We start from the raw sequence: 19,245 nt of genomic DNA, 5'->3' as shown, positions 1-19,245 counted from the left end.
CCCACTTTCTTTTCAAATTTTCCAACGTAACAAGCAATTAAAAGCCGTTTTAAACGTTAAAATCGCGTAACTTTCAGGCGAAACGTCATAAAAACCGTCGGTTAGAAAGTGACATTTTTCTTTCTCTTTTTTTGAACGTTATTATGAATTTTAAATTTTCAAATTTATTGTCGATTTCGCAACGGGCTCGGTGATTTTTCTCGTTTTTTCTTACGTAAATTATTACGCTTGGTGGCTTTCTAGTACCAGTAACTGCCGGAATGACGTCAGCAAAAGAAAATCCGGTTTGTTTTTGAATGATCAAAGGTTCGTAGAATGTTTTCCTCGCTCGGGTTAAAGGTCAAATAATACGATATAAGGGTACATTCGCTACTACGAAGTGCAGTAAAATGGAGGAAAAGTTAGAGGTAAGTAGGGTCTAACAATACAGCAAACCAGATCGGCGATTTCGAAAGATATTAATTAAAATGATATTGCATTTTTCATACGAGGGAACAATAGGAAATTCGTTCTTAGTACCAAGGAAATTGCGATAAAATTCTCAGTCCTTTTTTCCAAACATTGCGTTGAATTAATGAAATTTAATTAAGTTTTATATTAAATTTAATCAAAGCCATGATTGTGTTAGGTTGTGCCAGGCCCTAGAGTAGCCAGGCCATTTTAAATGGCCTATCGGGTCTACTACGAAGGCTTTATATTAGGTAAAAACTTGTGTTTTTATAATGTGAAGTCTTTATCTAAGTTATATGAGTCCGAGCTCGTGTATGAGGCCTTAAAAGCGCGAGGCCATAAGCGAAAATATAGGCTGATTACACCTAAAAATGCCAGCGTATACTAGTATTATATTTTATCCGATTATAAGGGCTGTAAGTTAGGTAAATAGAGTGACCTTTTACAGTTAAAAGGTCACGCGAATGTGACCTTTTGACGAGAGTTTAACTTTGTTTCACGAACAAAGAGTAAAGAGAATTGAAGATAAAAGTCTAAAGTTTAAAACGTGTTCGAATTTCCTTTAATTAAAGCGAATAAACACCTCGAAATTCGTTCATTCAAGTTAATTGCGCAGCACGCGTTACCGCGGCGCGGCGCGTCACAATCGAAGCGCTTACACTAAAACTAACGCAATTTTTAAGAATTATCGTAATAATAAATAGTGGCGAGTTTATTTTAAATTGAAATAACAATTAAAAAGAAATTTTCTAAGTGTATTTGAACTAAATTTCGTTATAAATATTCTTCTACAACGAGTATTTTCGTAAACGACGTTATATCTGCACGGATCGACGCGCCGTTAATTTAAATCAAATGTAACAAGAATATTTTAATGTTTATTTTATAATTATTTATGAATTTTTATGTAAAGTATAGATTTGTCTGATATTTCGTTAACCTTAAAACAAGGCGACTCGCCACGATCGATTTGGCGGCGCGAAGCGAAGCGACGCGACATCGCTTGGCTTCGCGCGGCGCAATCATTTTAACGGGCGCCATTTTGTTTCGAAGCGAAACACAGAGTTATAAAAATTGTTTTTATGAAATCTCCTTTTGTTGTAAAACATAAAAAAATCCGTTTAATTCGTGTTTCGTTTCAGTATCAATCGGGATTCGGTAGCCATTTTTCATCTGAAGACCCTCGTTGCCCGGGTTCTTTGCCTAAAGGACAGGTAATTTTTGTAAATATTTTAACGATGTTTACCGTAAATTTCTTTTAATTAAATTGGGAAATCTGTTTAATGTGTTAAGATGTGTTTATTTTAAGTTTTCTGTGGTTTTCCTACAGGAAAACGGGAATAATTTATGCTCAAAGTAGCTCCTGAAGCACGTTTTATCGATAACTTAAGCGTTGTGTATCGATTTCTAGAGGCAAATTACCTAAAATTATGCTAAATAACAAAATAAGAAACCAAAGTAAATGCATCTTTACTAATTTAAAGCTATGAAAATAGAGTTACAACTGTTACTAGACTCTATGTGTTCCTCAATACAATGAGAACTTCAATAAGAAGTAACTACAATGTGGGTCTACAAGCCCTCTCCCTGAGAGGCCCTCGCCCGCTCTCTCACCAGGCCTCACGCACTCACTGAAAGGTCTTTACTTACCTGGCTTCATTCACGTACTGAAAGGCCCTCACTTACCTGGATTCATTCACGTACTGAAAGGCCCTCACTTACCCGGCCTCGCTCACTAAGAGTTCTTCACTGGCCTGAACTCACTCACTCACTGAAAGGCTCTCACCTACCTTGACTCACTCACTGAAAGGTCACTACTCATCTGACCTCACTCACTCACTGATAGGCCCTCGCTTACCTGGCTCCACTCACTGACCGAGGGGCTCGCAATGCAGCCGAGACGACCCTCTTACCTATCAACCGACACGTCTCCCCTGTAAACAGTCATTTAATCTTTCGTACTAATGGCAAATTTCAGCAAAAACAATTATATTAATTGAACACCACTATAATTAATTCTGATATTTATGTATTTAACTAATTAATGTTTAAGTAATTAATAAATTAGGGCTGCTGTTTTAAGTTAGAAAATGTCTGGTAAATTAATTCCTTGTTGGAAGGGAGAGAATGTGATCCGATTATAGAACTGCTACTGATTAAATACAGGGACAAGAGGTCTACTTTAGAGTTCCTGTCGACATTCGATCGAACAATACAAGTTTATAGGAAAAATAAGGGATGTCTGGATAAAACGAGTATTCTTTTAGAGCGTTATAGTCAGACGGAAGAGTTTTGCAGCTTCGTATCCAGACACAGAAGAGTTTTACAGCGTTATAAGTGAAAATAAAGCGGTTTTAAAGAGTTATTTATAGACAAAAAAGAGAAACAAAACGTAATGCCTACAGAAGGGCAAACAAAAGAAATTCGCAGTTCATAGAACAGAAAAAGAAGAGTCTACAGCTAAAGTATGGATATTTGTGCAAGTAGGACAAGCAACGCATCAATATTTAAATTATATCGTCCTAGCGAGTAGAAATAGTCGAATTACATCTACACAATGCATAAAAAAACAAGAAGACTTTAAGCTAAACACACGCGGCTTCTAACTACAAAGAAGCACTTTCCATTATTCTTCTAAGTGTAAACAATATTAGAGATTGGTTTACCTTCTACAATTCGTCAGTTCCGGTTATTAACGTTATCTGTTTTCGTAAAAAGGCGATTATATATCGCTGTTTACACGTAGACGAAACATTTAGATGAAGATAGCGAGTGTTATCAGTTAAGAGAGATAAACACTACTTCTCGCGATCGCCCCCTCGCAGCCAGGAAGTTTTTCCATTTCTTTTTTATTTTTATTTTTTATTTTTTATTTTTTGGATAACTGGAGGGCCAACACCAAATAATAAACTGCGGAAACGGAAATGGGATTATCGTCTGTTATCGAACAGGAGATAACCACCCCCCAGACATTTTGTTTCGTACGTCTGGAGGGTGACTAAAGTTTCGATCCGCAGACACTACACAGCATTTGCTTATCGTTGGTGGCTACTACAAATAACGGGGAGGCACGGAAAACAAATACTTTAAGAGATTAGTATCGATTGTGACCCCCCATTTCGGGGGTAATGCCAATCTGTCGATGCTGAGGGCACTTCGACCTCTCGCCCTGGTCACGTGGGATTTGCTCCTCTTCTCTCGTTCTTCCCTCGTGATCGTGACATCACCGCCGGGTCCTGGAAAGATGAGGGTGGAAGATAATTCTATTTAAGAGGGGTAATCGACAAATGGGGGGAGGCCAAGCCGATAGAGGAAATGGTTAATAGCATTTTAAGTTTATCGATTCTTATTGGTTCGTAAATTATACACTTTAATTGTTAATGTTTAATTCGATTTTGATGAGTCGTAACTCTCTGGTGTGACGCATCTGCGGTGTGTTATCGGATCGAACTCGGTTGCTCCACATCTTCCGCTTTGTTGCAGATGCGGTTTCGTGTTATAAAGGCTAAAAGATTGTCAAACGTCTACTTTGGTCTCGTTATATTTTATCTGTTAAGCGATCTTTCTCCTACCACAACACTGAAATTTCTTTCTTATTTAAACACTGACCTCGTTTTCCTTTGATTTATATATAGTCTGGGATCTATATTCGTCGTTTTTAACGCTTATAAACTAAAGAATGACTAAGTTAGAGAATGTGTTCTTTCTGTTTATCATTAGACAGAATATGATATGAACTATAACCTTTATCTCATTCATCTCTCCGTTTAGCGTTAGACAGGGGTATGATATAAACTACAGAATTTCCTCCTTTCCTCCTTCATCCCTCCGTTTAGCGTTAGGCAGAACACGATACAAACTGAAAAAGCAACTACACGAAATAATTTATTCTACTTTGTTTACATAATAACGTAAAATAAACTAAAAATATATAAAAATAATCGACTTAATCTTCCTCCATCTTGATTTATGGAGCCGCTCTTTCATGTAAACACATTCGTTATATCGCAACATTCGACCTTGAACATCTGGCCATTTTCTTAGCTTTCAACTCTTTTAACTGATAATTTTCCTTTATAAATTGTTTCCTTTAGCAATTTATAAAGAATTTCGGGTAAAATAATCCATCAAAATGGTCCGTTTTTTGGCGTAAAATGCCTACTTTTATATAGTATCAATGGACGGGCTTTGAAAAGTATAGAAATAACTGGACTAGAATTGATTTCTGTGTAGAATTTTCGATTTCTTTTCACTCATAGAACTTTTTCTACACAGTAAACACCATTGGAAAAGCCCACATGCCAGATGAATGGTATGTGGGATAGCTGGAAGTACTGTACAATTTTAACAAGGGGGGATGGGGGACTTTTAAGTGTTTTCGATGCAGCAAATCGGATCAGAAAACGAAAGTAATAACATCCTTGTAAATAATTTAATATCTTTCGACTTTCTTCAGGATGTTTCTACTTTATTTTCGTTTCTAAATTTAGATTTTTACGAAGTTTCAACTGTAAGAAACTACAAATTCCCTTTATACGGCTCGCATGTTATCAGGAGAGAAGTTAGGGGGGTCGGATGCGAGTTTAGGAAGATTTAGCAGAGGATCTAGGGGAACTTTACCCCCTTTTAGAGATTTTTCTTTACTAAAGCCAGGTAATTTAGTAGAAAAGAATTTTATGGGGCGTATTCGTCTCCTTTCTGCGCCCCTCCCTAGAGATTTCTGGATCCGCTACCGCGATATAATGCGGTTAATTGGAGCTAAATCTTTAAAAATATGAATAATTCTCTGTTTTATAAGATTGAAAACAATGCTGAAAAATTAAGAAGAGTGCCATCTTCTTACTCTTGAAGCATCCTTCCCTCCTTAAAGATTCTCCTATCCGCGGCGTTACAAGATGGATTTTTCTATCTGTAACCCCGTAAAATATAATTAGAACCCGTTAAAAAAATGGTTCCACTCGTATATAGAGAAGTTTCATTAATGTGAGGTCAAAGGTCATTAGTAAATTAGTGGTAATCTCGTGCAGTAGAAGGTACTTTTCCGAATCTCTAAGTTGAATGACATTCATCTCTCGGGAGTTACTCAATTAATTATGCCGGAACAGTCACAAAAATAATCGAAAATAAATAATTTTAGCGGAAAAAATTACTTAAATTTACATAAATGAACTTAATCACTACTAGAGATTAAAGTGATGGAGGGGGAACATCAGGATTCATCATTATGTCTTTATTTTTATATATATAAGTAAATATTGAAGAATATATATTAATCATATTTCATAAAAGAATAAAAATACTGTAGATTTTATAAATACTCATTCTTTAATTAATTATATTTAATTATATAAACGTTTATAGCTCTAAATTGTACAGTACGAACGTATGAATTGAGCATGACCTGGATGAGGAGACGAGGAGATCGATTAGTTTAAATAATCGAAATATCGATTATTTAAAGAAATCGGAAATGATCTAATCTCTTACGTCACTATGAGATCATCTTTTGACAGTTTGAATCCAGTTAATTTGGAAGGGAACCTTTGATCCACGCTCCACGTCGCGTTAAAGATTCAGTCGCTTCCTGCCAAATAAGCGGATTAATTTAGGTTATTGATCTCTCACGATAAGAATTTTAGAATAAATAATGATGTTAAATTAATAAATATTAATCTAAAATCTGGAAAAACTTCACGAAAAATCGATAAATTTATTAGTTTTTTTTTTAATAATTAATTTTTATTTGTCTTTTCATCCGCATCTCTTCGCGGGAGATGCTGCGCGATTTCTTACTTTTTCCAGCGTATTTTTTTGGGGAAATTTTACAATTTAATTGATTAAACTCGATCTTGGTGCAGTATTTTACTGTTTATTTTCGATTCACATTGTGAATTTACTGCTCGGTTCGTAAGAAAATGGGTGGTTTTTTGTATTCAAATGGTAGACTCCACATTTATCCTAAAGCATCAACAAGCGAGTTACAAGGGAAAATATCTTTCCAATTCGCATTCAGAGTTGGTTCTAGTTCGAAAATTAAATTTAAAATTCTCATTAAACTAAAACAACAAAGAATTTAAACGAAAAACTGTCACCATTCCAAGCTTATGGCACGAAACTTATGTTTATACTTCGTTCCTTTGAGAGAAATTCTCTAAAAATAACCCCCATTTAGCGCAGTTTATAAGATAAATACAGCTTCTAAGATAAAAAAATTGTATTTTTTAATCATTTAAATATATAACAAACCCATTTTTTTAATTGATTTTTTTAAACAGAACAGTCCGCAAGTATGTCCTTACGGTTTGTATGCGGAGCAGCTTTCCGGTACCGCATTTACAGCACCCAGAGAACACAATTTTCGAAGGTTTGTACACATTTTATTACTTTATCTCGTTAAAAATTAGAAAATTAATTAAGTTCTTAAACATAATTACGCTAAAATTCAATCTCTTTTAATCCTAAAACTGCTCTAAAATGATCGACAGTGTTGGAAATCCGCATACCAAGTAGTCAGAAAGTTCAAATTTATAACGTGATTTTGAAGTTATTCGTGTAAATTTTGGGGTTATAAATTTAAAAATAAGTGTCTTTTCCTCGAAATTATCAAACAAATTTGTAATTTTTTAAGTGTATTTTTATAAAAATTAAAAATTTGTAAGTATTCGCCAGCTTATATTATACTGACTCTACAGGTTACAATTACGAGGATCTTACGGGAATTTTGCAATTTATCTTCACATTTTAAAGATTTTTTTAAGATAAATTAAAAATTAAAGAACGTTTGAAGAATTAATTTTAAAATATATATATATATATATATTATTGATTGCACGATAAAAAGCATTATGATAAGGTCGAACGACGAGATAACTTCCAAGAGGATGGAGATGGGAAGAGTGCAGATCGCGTGAAGATAATAAGTAATGATGAATGGATTCGTAATTAAAATGGTGATTAAGCTTTCTCTGTCCTAAATTTGCATAAAAAAAACTCCAGGAAAACCTTAAATAAGCTCCAAAATTGCCACTTTACTAACGCTTAACTAAGCATATAACTTAATTAAGCTAAGTACGCGCTTGGTCGCATCCATCCAAACACGCGAACATTTTGGGCATTAATGCCTCGTACCGGGCATTTATGTTGGATTAAATGTATACAACGGACAATTATCTTATGAATAATTAACATTATTCACGTGCCTGTTGATAAATTAAGTCAGTTTTCTTACTTTTATCTTGACTTTCCTTGTATGGATTCGGGTAGGGAGGAACGTTCATTTGTTATGCATATCCGAGCAAAATAAATTGGAAATTCGATTAAGAAGTGCGTCAGTTTGTCTTCACTTATTATAAGTAACGCTAAATAGCGTAACGTAAAGTGACTTCGATCCTTTCGTGTGTCTTTTGTTGTGTAAATCGAATCCCACACGTAATTTCTGTTGGTGGTGTTTATAATTCTGTAAATCTACAGCTTGTTTGCTCAGTTGAATATTATATATACCATCATTTAGGGGGTGTTTTTGATTATATACGATATATAAAATATCTCTTCGCCTTCCGCAATTTATTGCTAACGGTATGAGTCCCTATCCTTCACCCACGCTGATCAACCCTTTAAGGATTGGACCCATTAATCAACCATATACTGAAGATCCTTTACAAGTAGCATCTACTAGATGACCAGTACGGAAACTGAAGAGAACACCGAAAAAGATGGAGAGATTAGATTAAAGAAGACGTAATAGGAGATTGTGGAAGATGATCCATGAAGGAAGATCTTGGGAAGACAACAAGGGGTGCTCAGGGCGCAACCGCACCCCTCTCCTGAGGAATTTCCCGAGTAGAGCCTATTAAATCATGTCGTTTCCTTTTTGTATCCTTCTAAAGAGTTTTGGATTCGGATTTGTTTGGTTGATTTGTATATGGCAACGCGATTATGGCAAAAATAATAATTATTATAACAGAAATAATCTTCTTGGTACCCCCAGTTGGCTGTACAGGATCAGACCTTCGGTCGTCCACAACCCTTTCAAGAAACTCGACAACGGAAACTTGACATACGAATGGAGTAAAAACGATCCTAATCCTAACCAGGTATTTTGATTAAATTATAAATTTAGAAACATCTTATCTTATAAAACGTACATTTTGTATACCTTTTAACAGATGAGATGGTTGCCATTCGATATTCCCAATTCTCAACACGAGAAAGTAGACTTTGTGCAGGTTGGTCATTAGAAATTCTTCTCGTTTACTTTAATTTGATAGTTTATAAATGCAATTACGTTAATAACACGTATAATGAGCCCAGGTGAGATAGATACTTGGTTGACAATTTGCCAACAATGCTCCATATCCAAGTTTTTCTGTACTATAGGGATTAGTTTATATAGGCAGGGCCGACTCAGATGTCGATTTTTTAAGGCTCCATACTCAGAGAAGTCCAGAGGAGCTCATACGTTGGAGCACTGGGTTGCCCTTTTCTAAAATATCCAACAGGTCCCAAATTCCATTATCAACAAACAACAAAAAATTCACGACTTCTAGCCTATTCTGCAGATATAAAATAAAGTAACGAACGATATTTGTCCATTGTTCCATGCATGTTAGCCAAGTTATCCCCCATTGCAATCGGTTCTACTGTGTGAAAGCACTGATCCCACGTTAAATCATAGTTTGAAGCTTCTTGCATAATGTTGATGCCCATTTTTATAGCTTGTACCCCTTTTTTATATAGTTTGCGGACGTCTTGAGGGACCCTATACTTTCAACCTTAAAAAAAAAATCCTTTTTTCGCAAATATTTTGGGGCCCCCTAATAACTTTTCCCTGAGGTCTCAAAACTTTCAGCCGGCCCTGTACTGTATATTTACGATATTGTATAAATATTTAAATGTAATTCTTGAGTATTTTGCCCATTTAATGAAGAAATTAATCTTTATTTAATTATATTTTCCTCTTTGTTATACAGATATCTTTTATGTCAGGTGTAACTTGGGTTAGATATATATTTATATAATCAGTACTTAATAAATTTTAACTGTATTTTAAATTTTTTTCAAGAATTCCAATTAAAACTGTCTACTTAAGTACATTATACGCAATTAATTATTGCAAAATTGTCATCTCTTCGCTGTACTTAAACAGAATTATATCGAAATGTAAATGATCGAGTGTCTTAATTGAACTGAGGATTTATCTAAGGAATTCAGAAATCCTCTTTAATAATTAATAAACAAATAAATAATTCTTAACTAATGAATTGAATGACTCATTAGCGATTGTTAACATTGAAATTTTGAGTTTTAAGTAATCCAAATGATTTAAACTTCTGTTGTAATTAAACTTTTAAAGTGTCTAGATATTTATTTATGTATTATTCTAATTATTTAGGGTCTAAACACTCTCTGCGGGGCTGGCGAAGCGAAGAGTAGACACGGTTGTGCAATACATATTTACTGCTGTAATGACTCTATGAAAAACAAGTATGAGTGTCGTTGAAGTGTTTCGTGATAAATGTTAAAAAATTTGAATTGTTTCAATTCATTTCGACTTTTCTTTTAGGTGTTTCTATAACGCTGATGGAGACTTTTTAATAGGTAAATAGTTTAATTAAAGTATATTCATTTTTGTTTTATATTTTAATAAAATAATCTAATATAATTAGCCTAAGTAAGATAAGTGCTCCATATTGGCAATTAGCCGAGAATGTTCCATATCTTTTATAATTGATTTGAAATCAGCAAAACTATTTTAAATCGTGATAATATCCAACTTCTATACTTTTTAAAGAATGTTTCTATTCTACAGACACTAAGAGGGCCTTTTTTCATACCATGGTAGGTTTAGTCAGGCCTATAATGGAGTGGTTGGGTGTTGAGGAGCGGGATTCAGCCTATCCGGGATGAACTGCCCATGAAAAATTCCTGGAACATTTCGACCGCCCGGATTCGAACCCGCATCTATGGAGATAATTACTTTTAAATTTCCTTTTTAGGGGGGTTTCCTTCAAGTTCTCTTTTAAGAAATGATGTATCATACCTTTTGAAGGAAAAATTGAAGCAGAATGTTTAGATGGGATGAAGGAAAAGATATCTTATTGTGTGATCGATACCTGCTTATGTAAAGGAAAACAGAAGAAAAATAACTTGCTGTCCACTAAAATTTTTCAAATTTATTTGAAATTTTTTCAAATTTCAAATAAAAAATTATTTCCAATCAAATTTCCAAAAAATAGAGGTGTGATATACAGTATTTCAAATGCCAAATGGAGTATGAAATATCCCTAAAGCTGGGCATCGTGAAATATCTGTATTCTGAATGTACTGTACACCTGTATAACTGAAAAATGAAAAGTTATCGTTAAGATTGGTTGGTTTGGTGAAATATGACGATCTGCCAGGGGTTGATGCCTCTCGTTTAAAATATTTCAAACCATTTCCTATATTCCAGAAATATTAATTAAATTAGAAGTATTTCAGTCATTTTTACTACTTTTATACAAGAAATTCAAAAAAAGTTGATTTTTATGATATTTTTTTCAGTTCCTCAGAAAGGCAATTTGTTCATCACCACCGAATTTGGTAGGATGCTGGTGAAGCCAAATGAGATCTGTGTCATCCAGGTATGGCAAGTACAATAATCGTTTGTCCATTCTTATGTCTATAAAGTGAATATAATTGCATATAGCTCTAGAAAAAATTAAAAAAAAATTAGTTTTGTTTCCATTCTTTCCAACATGAAATTTTGGCAGCTTTGTCAGAAAAAAATATTTAAAAATAAAATTTAATTAGTGATAGTTTTGGGCTTTTATTGAAGAAGTAGAGGCGATAAGATTGGTAGAAGAATTTAGAAACGGTTAAAAATTACTGTTTTTAAATTTCTCGACCAATCACCGTTCAGACAATCTTATTTTTAACCAATCAAATCTTGCAAAGATTTCAAACTCGCTGTGAATTTTGTAAAGTGATGTGCTTTAAAATGTGAAAAATAGAATAAAATCACAATAATTTTTAACGTTAAACCAAAAAATTACTTTATTCTGTTCACAGCAAGGTATGAGATTCAGTGTCAAGGTAGAAGGGCAGAGCAGAGGATACATATTAGAAGTATACGATAATCACTTTGTTCTTCCAAATCTTGGTCCTATTGGTAACGTATACTTTTCAAAATTAAACATTAAATCCTTTCAAATAATTAATTATATTTTGTCGTTCGAAATAGGTGCTAACGGGTTAGCAAATCCTAGAGATTTCCTCACACCTACTGCTTGGTTCGAGGACGTAGAGGAGAGTTATTCCATTGTCAGCAAGTATCAAGGAAAGCTATTTATAGCAGAACAGGTATTCAATATTCAGTATAATATAAAATTTAGTAAATTTTATAACAGAAAATTCTGATAGGATCACTCTCCGTTTGATGTGGTAGCATGGCATGGAAATTATGCTCCTTACAAGTACAATCTCGCCTATTTTAATACTGTTAATACCGTTTCTTTCGATCATATAGTAAGTTACTATGTTTGTCTGTTTATTTCTTTATCGATAGACGTTGGTTCTCATACTTTATCGTAACAGGATCCCTCGATTTTTACTGTATTGACGTGCCCTTCGTCTAAACCCGGAGTGGGAATCGCTGACTTTGTTATATTCCCTCCTCGATGGTCTGTAGCGGAACACACTTTCCGACCACCATATTTTCATCGTAAGAACTGATTTAAGTTAGCTAATTCTACCTTTTTAAATTGGTTTAACATCTTAAAAACTTTCTACTTACAGGTAACTGCATGAGCGAATTTATGGGCTTAATACAAGGAGCCTACGAAGCCAAAGTAATTATGAGGTTCTTTTGTATCACATCACTCGGTACTGTGCTCAAAAGATTGTATTGTTTCAGGAGACAGGATTTTTGCCTGGAGGAGCCACTTTGCACAGCATGATGACTCCTCACGGTCCCGATAACGAGTGTTTCAGGAAGAGTAGCAATGCCCATTTGGTTCCCGAAAGAGTAGCCGATGGCACAATGGTACTTAAAAACAAAATTGCAATGTATTTTCTCTGAAGAATTTTAACATTCTTTTCCCCTATATTTTAGGCTTTCATGTTTGAAAGTTCTCTGGGTTTGGCCGTAACTCAATGGGGAGAAAAGACGTGTCAAAAATTGGATTGCGATTATTACAAATGCTGGCAAAAGTTAAAGAAGCACTTCAACCCTAACTGGAAACCGGAAAGTAAGATATTTTTCGAAATATTTGCAGTATATAGTGATAAATTCTGCAATAAAATGATTATTTTATAGGTAAATAATGGCGAGTGACGCTTAAATTTCGGAATCAGTTCCTGTATTGGGGCTAAAGATCATTCTACTCGAAGAACAGTGAAGTGGATTTTAACAAAAAAAAAGTTTGTTTTGTTACCTTAAACATTAAAAGTAACAATAAATTCGATAATAAAAGAGCGATATTTGTTAAAAGTAACTTTTATTCAAAGATATTTATTATGTATGCCCATTTAAATTCGCCCACCATTGGTCGAATGGATAACACTGAACAATTGGTCGTGGGTTCGAGCCAACGGGCTGGTCGCGTGAAGTTTCCGGATTTTCTTCACGTGTCGAACACCTAAATAGGGGTCAGATTCCCATAGAAAGTTCTTCCGGGAGGATCCTTTGGTAGATTGCCCATACGTTGTGCACTCAAATCTGTAGATAGATTTTATATTAAAATTCAATTTATATGACGCTAAATGACGATAAAACTGTAAACGTACACAAAATGAAAATATAAATTATGTTGTATGAATGTATATTAAGTGTAAACGTAATGAAAACAGCACATTTTACAGAAGAAAGAGATGAATTTTATGGCAAGACAGCAAGATCACTCATTGTCCTTTGCATTTTTACACAAAGAAATTAAGCAAGCACTTCATTTAGAATGAAACAATTTCACTTTCCTCAAGTAATTAATTACAATTAAATTAACTGGCGTGAACAGAGCAGCGACCACACTTCTCAACTAACGATTCTAAAAGAAAATTAACCAATTTAAACTGGTGTCAGCATTGTAAACAATTTTAACTTAAATGTAAGTAATTTGTTTAAATAATTAATCGAATTAAATTTTTTAAATTTAAATACAATACATTTTCTTATTTTATCAACGAGCCAATCCCTTGGCATCTCGAAAAATCGTTGTCTTTTTGTAGCGGTCTCCATTATCAAATGGTGATTAATGAGTGCTCCGGGAATCAGTTGAAATGATTAAGAAAATGGATTCTTTTATTGACTTACACATTTTAATGTTTTTATTATTACGTATTACATAACAATTTTAGAACAAATTACGAAGAAACGAAAACCACGCTTTAATCCTTATCATTAGACACTATTCGATTGAAAATCCTCAATATGCAATATTTAATTCCCTTTTTTTATCCCTCCATTTCATTGATTTTATAATGTTTTTGTAAACACTCTTCTTCATTACAATGTTCTTCGGGTTGTAATCACTTATTGAAGATTATTTTAATCTTTAATGTAACATGAACATATTGCAACAAAGAAAAATGACTAATTAATTAACTGAAGAGCTTTAATGAAAGGCAGTTCTTCACTTATATATCGCAAAAGAACTTTAATTCTTCGTATAAACCATTAACTGTTTGGATTTCTGCACCTACAAAATTAGATTTTAGAACCAAATCTCTAATTGAAGCAAAATTCTTCAGACTATTTTCTCTCTTACAAATTCTCTTGAAGGTAACGTTGAGATTAATCACCGTGCAAAGCTTAAAAAATGATTATTTTCGGAAGATGGGATCCTTATGGTTAATAAATTTCTATAATTAAACCATTAGAGTTTGTGAATCCTTATATAAATGCAATTTGACTTCAACAGAACTTCAACAAATTAGTGCCATCGTTCATTTACATGCAATTGAAACAGTTTTTGACGTTGCAAAGACGTTTTCGTGAGGATGTAGACACATAGTAGTGCCGTGATCAACTTTCTTCAATAGTCGCTCGCAAGGAAGCACGTGGAAAAATATATTTTTTAGCAATTTTTAAGGACGGAGACTTTAGTTTTGTATTGTTATTAATCCTCAGATAATTATATCTGCACTTTTTTTCGATAATCTAGAAAGGATTTTTCTGGTCCTTCTCTGAATCAATTTGAATATTTCATACCCTCCGAATAAAAAAATGAATTTCGAGATGTAGATGCATTCATCCACATTAAGAATGCAAATTACTTGAAGATTTTCAAAGATTCTAAATCAGAGAATCCAAAATGGAAGATGCGTTTACGCATATTGATCATAATTATTTCTGAAAATATAGCAATTTAAATATTAAATTTTTCTACTAAAATTCAGCAATTATATCCTAAATATACTTTTCTGCATTTTCTTACTATATATTAAATTCTTAGTAATTTTATTTTCTAAATTAAAACTTTATATATTTCGCCACCAGATAGCAGCACGATCGCCATGAATAAAATTATATTTTTTAAAATATTTTATCGATTTAATTATAAGTATTAATTTTAATTAACTCGATATTTAAAAAAATAAAATTAATATATTTTAATTTAATTTTAAAAATCATTATCGAATGAAAAAAATATGTATTGATGAAATAACATCCGGTAACGTTCGAAGTAAAAAATTAACAAAATCATTAATAAAAATTAATTAATTTTATGCCTCACGTTCTTTAAGATAAACATTAGATATTTTAAGTATTTTTAAAATCTTCGTCTCGTTAGAAACTGCACAATTTTACGTCAATTTAACATCATTTTTTAAAATTTCTTGGTCGTAAAACAGAATTGATGACGTCAGATTGACGTAAAAATGTACATTTTATGAACGAAGCGAACACGGATACTGTTTAATGATATAAAACTATCAAAATTTAACAGAAATAATCAATTTTTATGATAATTTTACTCGACTTTAGACGCTTTTAATAACAAAATAACAATTTAAAAATTATAATATATTATTAAATTTTATTTTAATTAAGATATAATCGATTTTCTACAGTGAGAATCCGGGATTGAAGTCGGTCCGGAACACAAAACTCTTTATAAAATTTATTTGAACGCACTTAATATGCAAATAACTAAATTATTTTGGCTTTTTCTTGTTTTACCAAACGTTCTTTTCTAATTTAAAAGATATTTGATATTAAATATTCATAAATGAAATTAATTGGAGCGTTATATAGAATTAATTCCGCTTTACGACCGCTCGCTTTATAACCGCTGTTTTATGAATGCGTAATTTATTTTTATTATGATAATTTGAGAAACTATAATTAAGAATATTTTGAGATAAACACTTCTGTATTACGTTATGTTGTTAATAAATTAATTCCTGGAGAATTAATATATAATTTCATATTTTTTATACTCATACTTTTTATACTCAGATTTATACCTCATAATTTCAATTTATGAGGTATAAATCTACGGGATATCGGGGTTCGATTTACGACGGTTCTCAACGATGGTTATCAATGAAGATTACGTCATAAAAGTAGGGCCAAGATGTATATGTGATGGTATAATCCATTCCAGATTATAAAATTACGGTAAAATATACTAATTTTTTGCCCTTTACCATACGTATTTACCATGTTTTAACTTGAGGGCGCTTCACGCGATGTATGAACTATTTTTAAATTATTGTGAGTGAATATTGAAGCATTTGAAAGAGCTTCGAAGATAATAAATTATTTAAGTTATTTCATTGAATTTCTTATAGAGAGAGCGAATGTAAAGCCTCTTTTTGCGAAGCGCTCTTCAACAAACTCTGTATGAAGCTTCATTATAAAACTCCTCACATAAATTATGCTATTTTTTCTTATGTTTTATGCCAATTATCTTATTTTACAAGCTTTAAAGTAATACAACGAAATGCTTATAATATATTTTATTTTTGTAATGATTTAAGATTATCCGATCTTCTTCCTCCGATTTAGATTCCCGAAGATAAAACAAAGTTCGCTGGGCATTTTATAAAGTTTGGCAAAGGCCGATTTAAAGTAAAAATGATCAATCGCATCAATCAATTAAAAATATTTAATTAAATTTCTAAATACATATTTATATAAATTAAGTAAGCCGTACATAGCGAAGACAGAAGGATTAATCTTAACATTTTTAAAATTTAAAAATAGCGTCAATTAAAGAGGGAAAAAACCATTTAATTCGTTTATTATGCGCCGTCTTTTCTCTTTATTAAAATTACAAGAAACGCCTCTTCAAATGAGCGTTTGAAAAGATGGCGGTTAATTTCGGAAGCGTTTTTTAAGAAAAATGCTGATGTCAAGTTCGAGTAAGCCAAAAATTCTAATTAAACAACGTTTCAATTTTCGCTCCTGCTTCCACGTAATTAATTAATTCGAAGAGAGCACCGCCGACTTCAATAATTGCTAAAATATCAAAGTATGAATATTCCTTCCGGTTACAAATTTGTTTGTTAGTCATCGGATTAAACGTGATTAATACATTAAAATTTAATTAATGCAAAATTGCGATATGGAAAATTATACACGCGCCAATATAAAAGCGTTTATGTGCTTTTATTTAAAATTTAAAAATAAAAAAATAATAATAATAAAATAAAAAAAAAACCACAAAAATCTCAGGTGGCGCTTCTTCTCGGTGAACTCGTTCACTGTTGTTCCACATTGCATTCCATGCTTCGATAATCTCGTGGATTTTTGCTAATTTCTTCGATTCCGAACGACCATGCCGAAAAATAAAGGTGAGATTTCGTGTTAATTAAACGGAATTTCGGTACAGTTTGGCAGAAATTGAGTAATTTGGTAGAATTACGACGTTTTGCCGCGAAACAATGGTGAAATCTTGTAACGTTGTATATAGGTAGGGTCAATGGGCGATGATGTTTCCATTTATTACTTATTATACCGTTTATAATTTAATATACCGTTACTTACGAGCGTATGGCGGGGTTATAAGCTTTATAATTAAATAATAGTTTATTTTACAAAGTGTTTATAATAATTATTATTTTCCTCGACGATTGGAGGTGACTACATTCAGATTGAATGAAGCGAAATTGTGTAATATATTTATTTCTACGTGTTGCAAAATGTCTGTGTATTATGTAGAAATTCCTATGCAGGTAATGCATAAGGTACCCGATTGGCGTAAGTAAAATTGCAGTTCTGAATGAGGGATTTGGACCCCCAAATTTTAGACTCCCGAAGAGGTCTAAGAGATATACTCTTATGGGTCTACAACAGTGGTTCTTAACAGTGTTCCACAAGCCTGCCTTGAGTATTTCCACAAAAAGAAAGATTTTAATTTACTACAAAATGTTACCATATTTGTAAACAATTCGGTGTTTTATTTGATACATTTATCGGCTGCAAATAGTAACGAAAAGTCTGCGGTGTCCCGTGGCCTCAGAAAGGTCGTCTGCGGCTCGAGATCTCGACCACCTCGTTCGGAGCCGCGGGGGTAGCGTCGGCAGTGGCCTTAATCGCTGCGAGGCCCTTGTCCTTTGTGCAAAGTATGTGAATTGAAAATAGATATTTCTGATGATTGATGAGAAATGCAAAAGTTATAAATAAATAAAATTTAGAGTTTTAAAATATTATAGTAGAAGATTTATAAAAGTTAACAATCATAAAGACGACAAATTATTAATGATGATAAACTAAGGTACATAAATGCCTTGAAAGATATATGCAGGGATTTAAAAATGATGTTTGCGGCTTATAACTAATAGCTACGAATAAAATAAGAAGTTTTAAATATCAGCTTTTTTCTACTCGAGTTGTTGCGCAAGGCCCCAGACGATTGCTCTGCTTGTCACCCCTAAGGCTGCCCACTGGATAGCGTTTGGGTCGTTCCTGTGCATGTAGAGTACTTACAAGTAACTTCTATGTATTTTGGTGTTAATTTGTTACATGCTTACTTGTAATGGCAGAAATATATAGAAAAATTTGAGAAATAAGTTTGTAAAAAATTAACAGTGGGGTTTATAAGTGATAGCCGATCAAATTCGTTTCTTGAAAAATAATTTTGAAGCAGAAAGGAATTTCTACATGATATGTGATATAAGAATATATGAAAGAATATTTTAACTGTTTTATCTTTTATTCTGGTGGAAATTTTAGTATGTAATTCCCCCACATTAATAAAGATGCTAAAGACACTATGTACGTAATATAATTAATTAAATTCTTATTTATTCTTCTTCAATTTAGGAAAGATTGTTTTATTTTAAGAAACATTAAAAATTTTTTTAAACAATTAGTGAGTAAAATTCTCAATGACAATTTGATGATTAGCATTGAGATTAAATCTGGTTTCCTTGCTGCAGAAGCATTGGACGAGAAGGCGACTAAGTAAAAATGATTATTTCTTTCGTGTTGTTTGAGAATTAGAACTAGCCACAAAGAATCGCACGTTGAAACTAAAAGATTTTTGACCGAAAAGAACATAGCAATTTAGTCTATATTAAAACTGGATATGCATTTATATTTTAAAATATACAATTTGTAAGTAAAGTTTTGAAGAATGCTTAATTATATTGAAGTGTTTAGTTTTATATTCCACAGCCTTACGTACCATCTTTGTTTTAGAAAGTACAGTATTTCTATTACTTATTAAAACGGGTGAATTTGTTTTAATAATCTTCGTACACATTTAGATGATTAAAGCTGTTAACAATATGATTAAAGAGAGACGTCGATTAAACTCCGCAAGAGAAAGAAATGACGTTCGACATCACTCTCTAAGCATTGATTTAATA

The 19,245-nt window shown here is 32.7% G+C and overlaps 2 protein-coding genes across 2 annotated transcripts in view; both read left to right on the top strand.

The window, feature by feature from the left end:
* Positions 1-275: 275 nt before the first annotated feature.
* hgo (homogentisate 1,2-dioxygenase) lies at positions 276-12,904 on the top strand. The gene is made up of 16 exons (XM_067268985.1): positions 276-407; positions 1,593-1,664; positions 6,726-6,814; positions 8,438-8,543; positions 8,616-8,675; positions 9,842-9,933; positions 10,013-10,047; positions 10,993-11,072; positions 11,500-11,599; positions 11,672-11,790; positions 11,851-11,955; positions 12,025-12,151; positions 12,226-12,278; positions 12,344-12,472; positions 12,542-12,677; positions 12,746-12,904. Exons 1-16 carry the CDS (start codon positions 390-392, stop codon positions 12,751-12,753), a joined length of 1,329 nt encoding a protein of 442 aa, XP_067125086.1. The 5' UTR covers positions 276-389; the 3' UTR covers positions 12,754-12,904.
* Positions 12,905-17,067: 4,163 nt separating this feature from the next.
* LOC136974243 (eukaryotic translation initiation factor 1A, X-chromosomal-like) overlaps positions 17,068-19,245 on the top strand; it is a 30,214-nt gene continuing 28,036 nt past the window's right edge. The window contains 1 exon segment of the mRNA XM_067269080.1: positions 17,068-17,226. Coding sequence (XP_067125181.1) covers positions 17,211-17,226 — 16 coding nt within the window. The 5' untranslated portion in view covers positions 17,068-17,210.

Source organism: Centruroides vittatus, unplaced genomic scaffold, assembly GCF_030686945.1.
Source record: "Centruroides vittatus isolate TY-2023 unplaced genomic scaffold, ASM3068694v2 contig_1078, whole genome shotgun sequence".
In the NCBI taxonomy this organism is placed as follows: domain Eukaryota; kingdom Metazoa; phylum Arthropoda; class Arachnida; order Scorpiones; family Buthidae; genus Centruroides; species Centruroides vittatus.
The sequence above is the reverse complement of the archived record's forward strand: the minus strand, read 5'-3'. Positions and strand labels throughout refer to the sequence as shown.

Coding starts and splice junctions, on each gene's coding strand:
- hgo (XM_067268985.1), top strand. Junction 1,665..6,725: donor GTTCTTTGCCTAAAGGACAG/GTAATTTTTGTA, acceptor TTTTTTAAACAG/AACAGTCCGCAAGTATGTCC. Junction 9,934..10,012: donor AATGACTCTATGAAAAACAA/GTATGAGTGTCG, acceptor CTTTTCTTTTAG/GTGTTTCTATAACGCTGATG.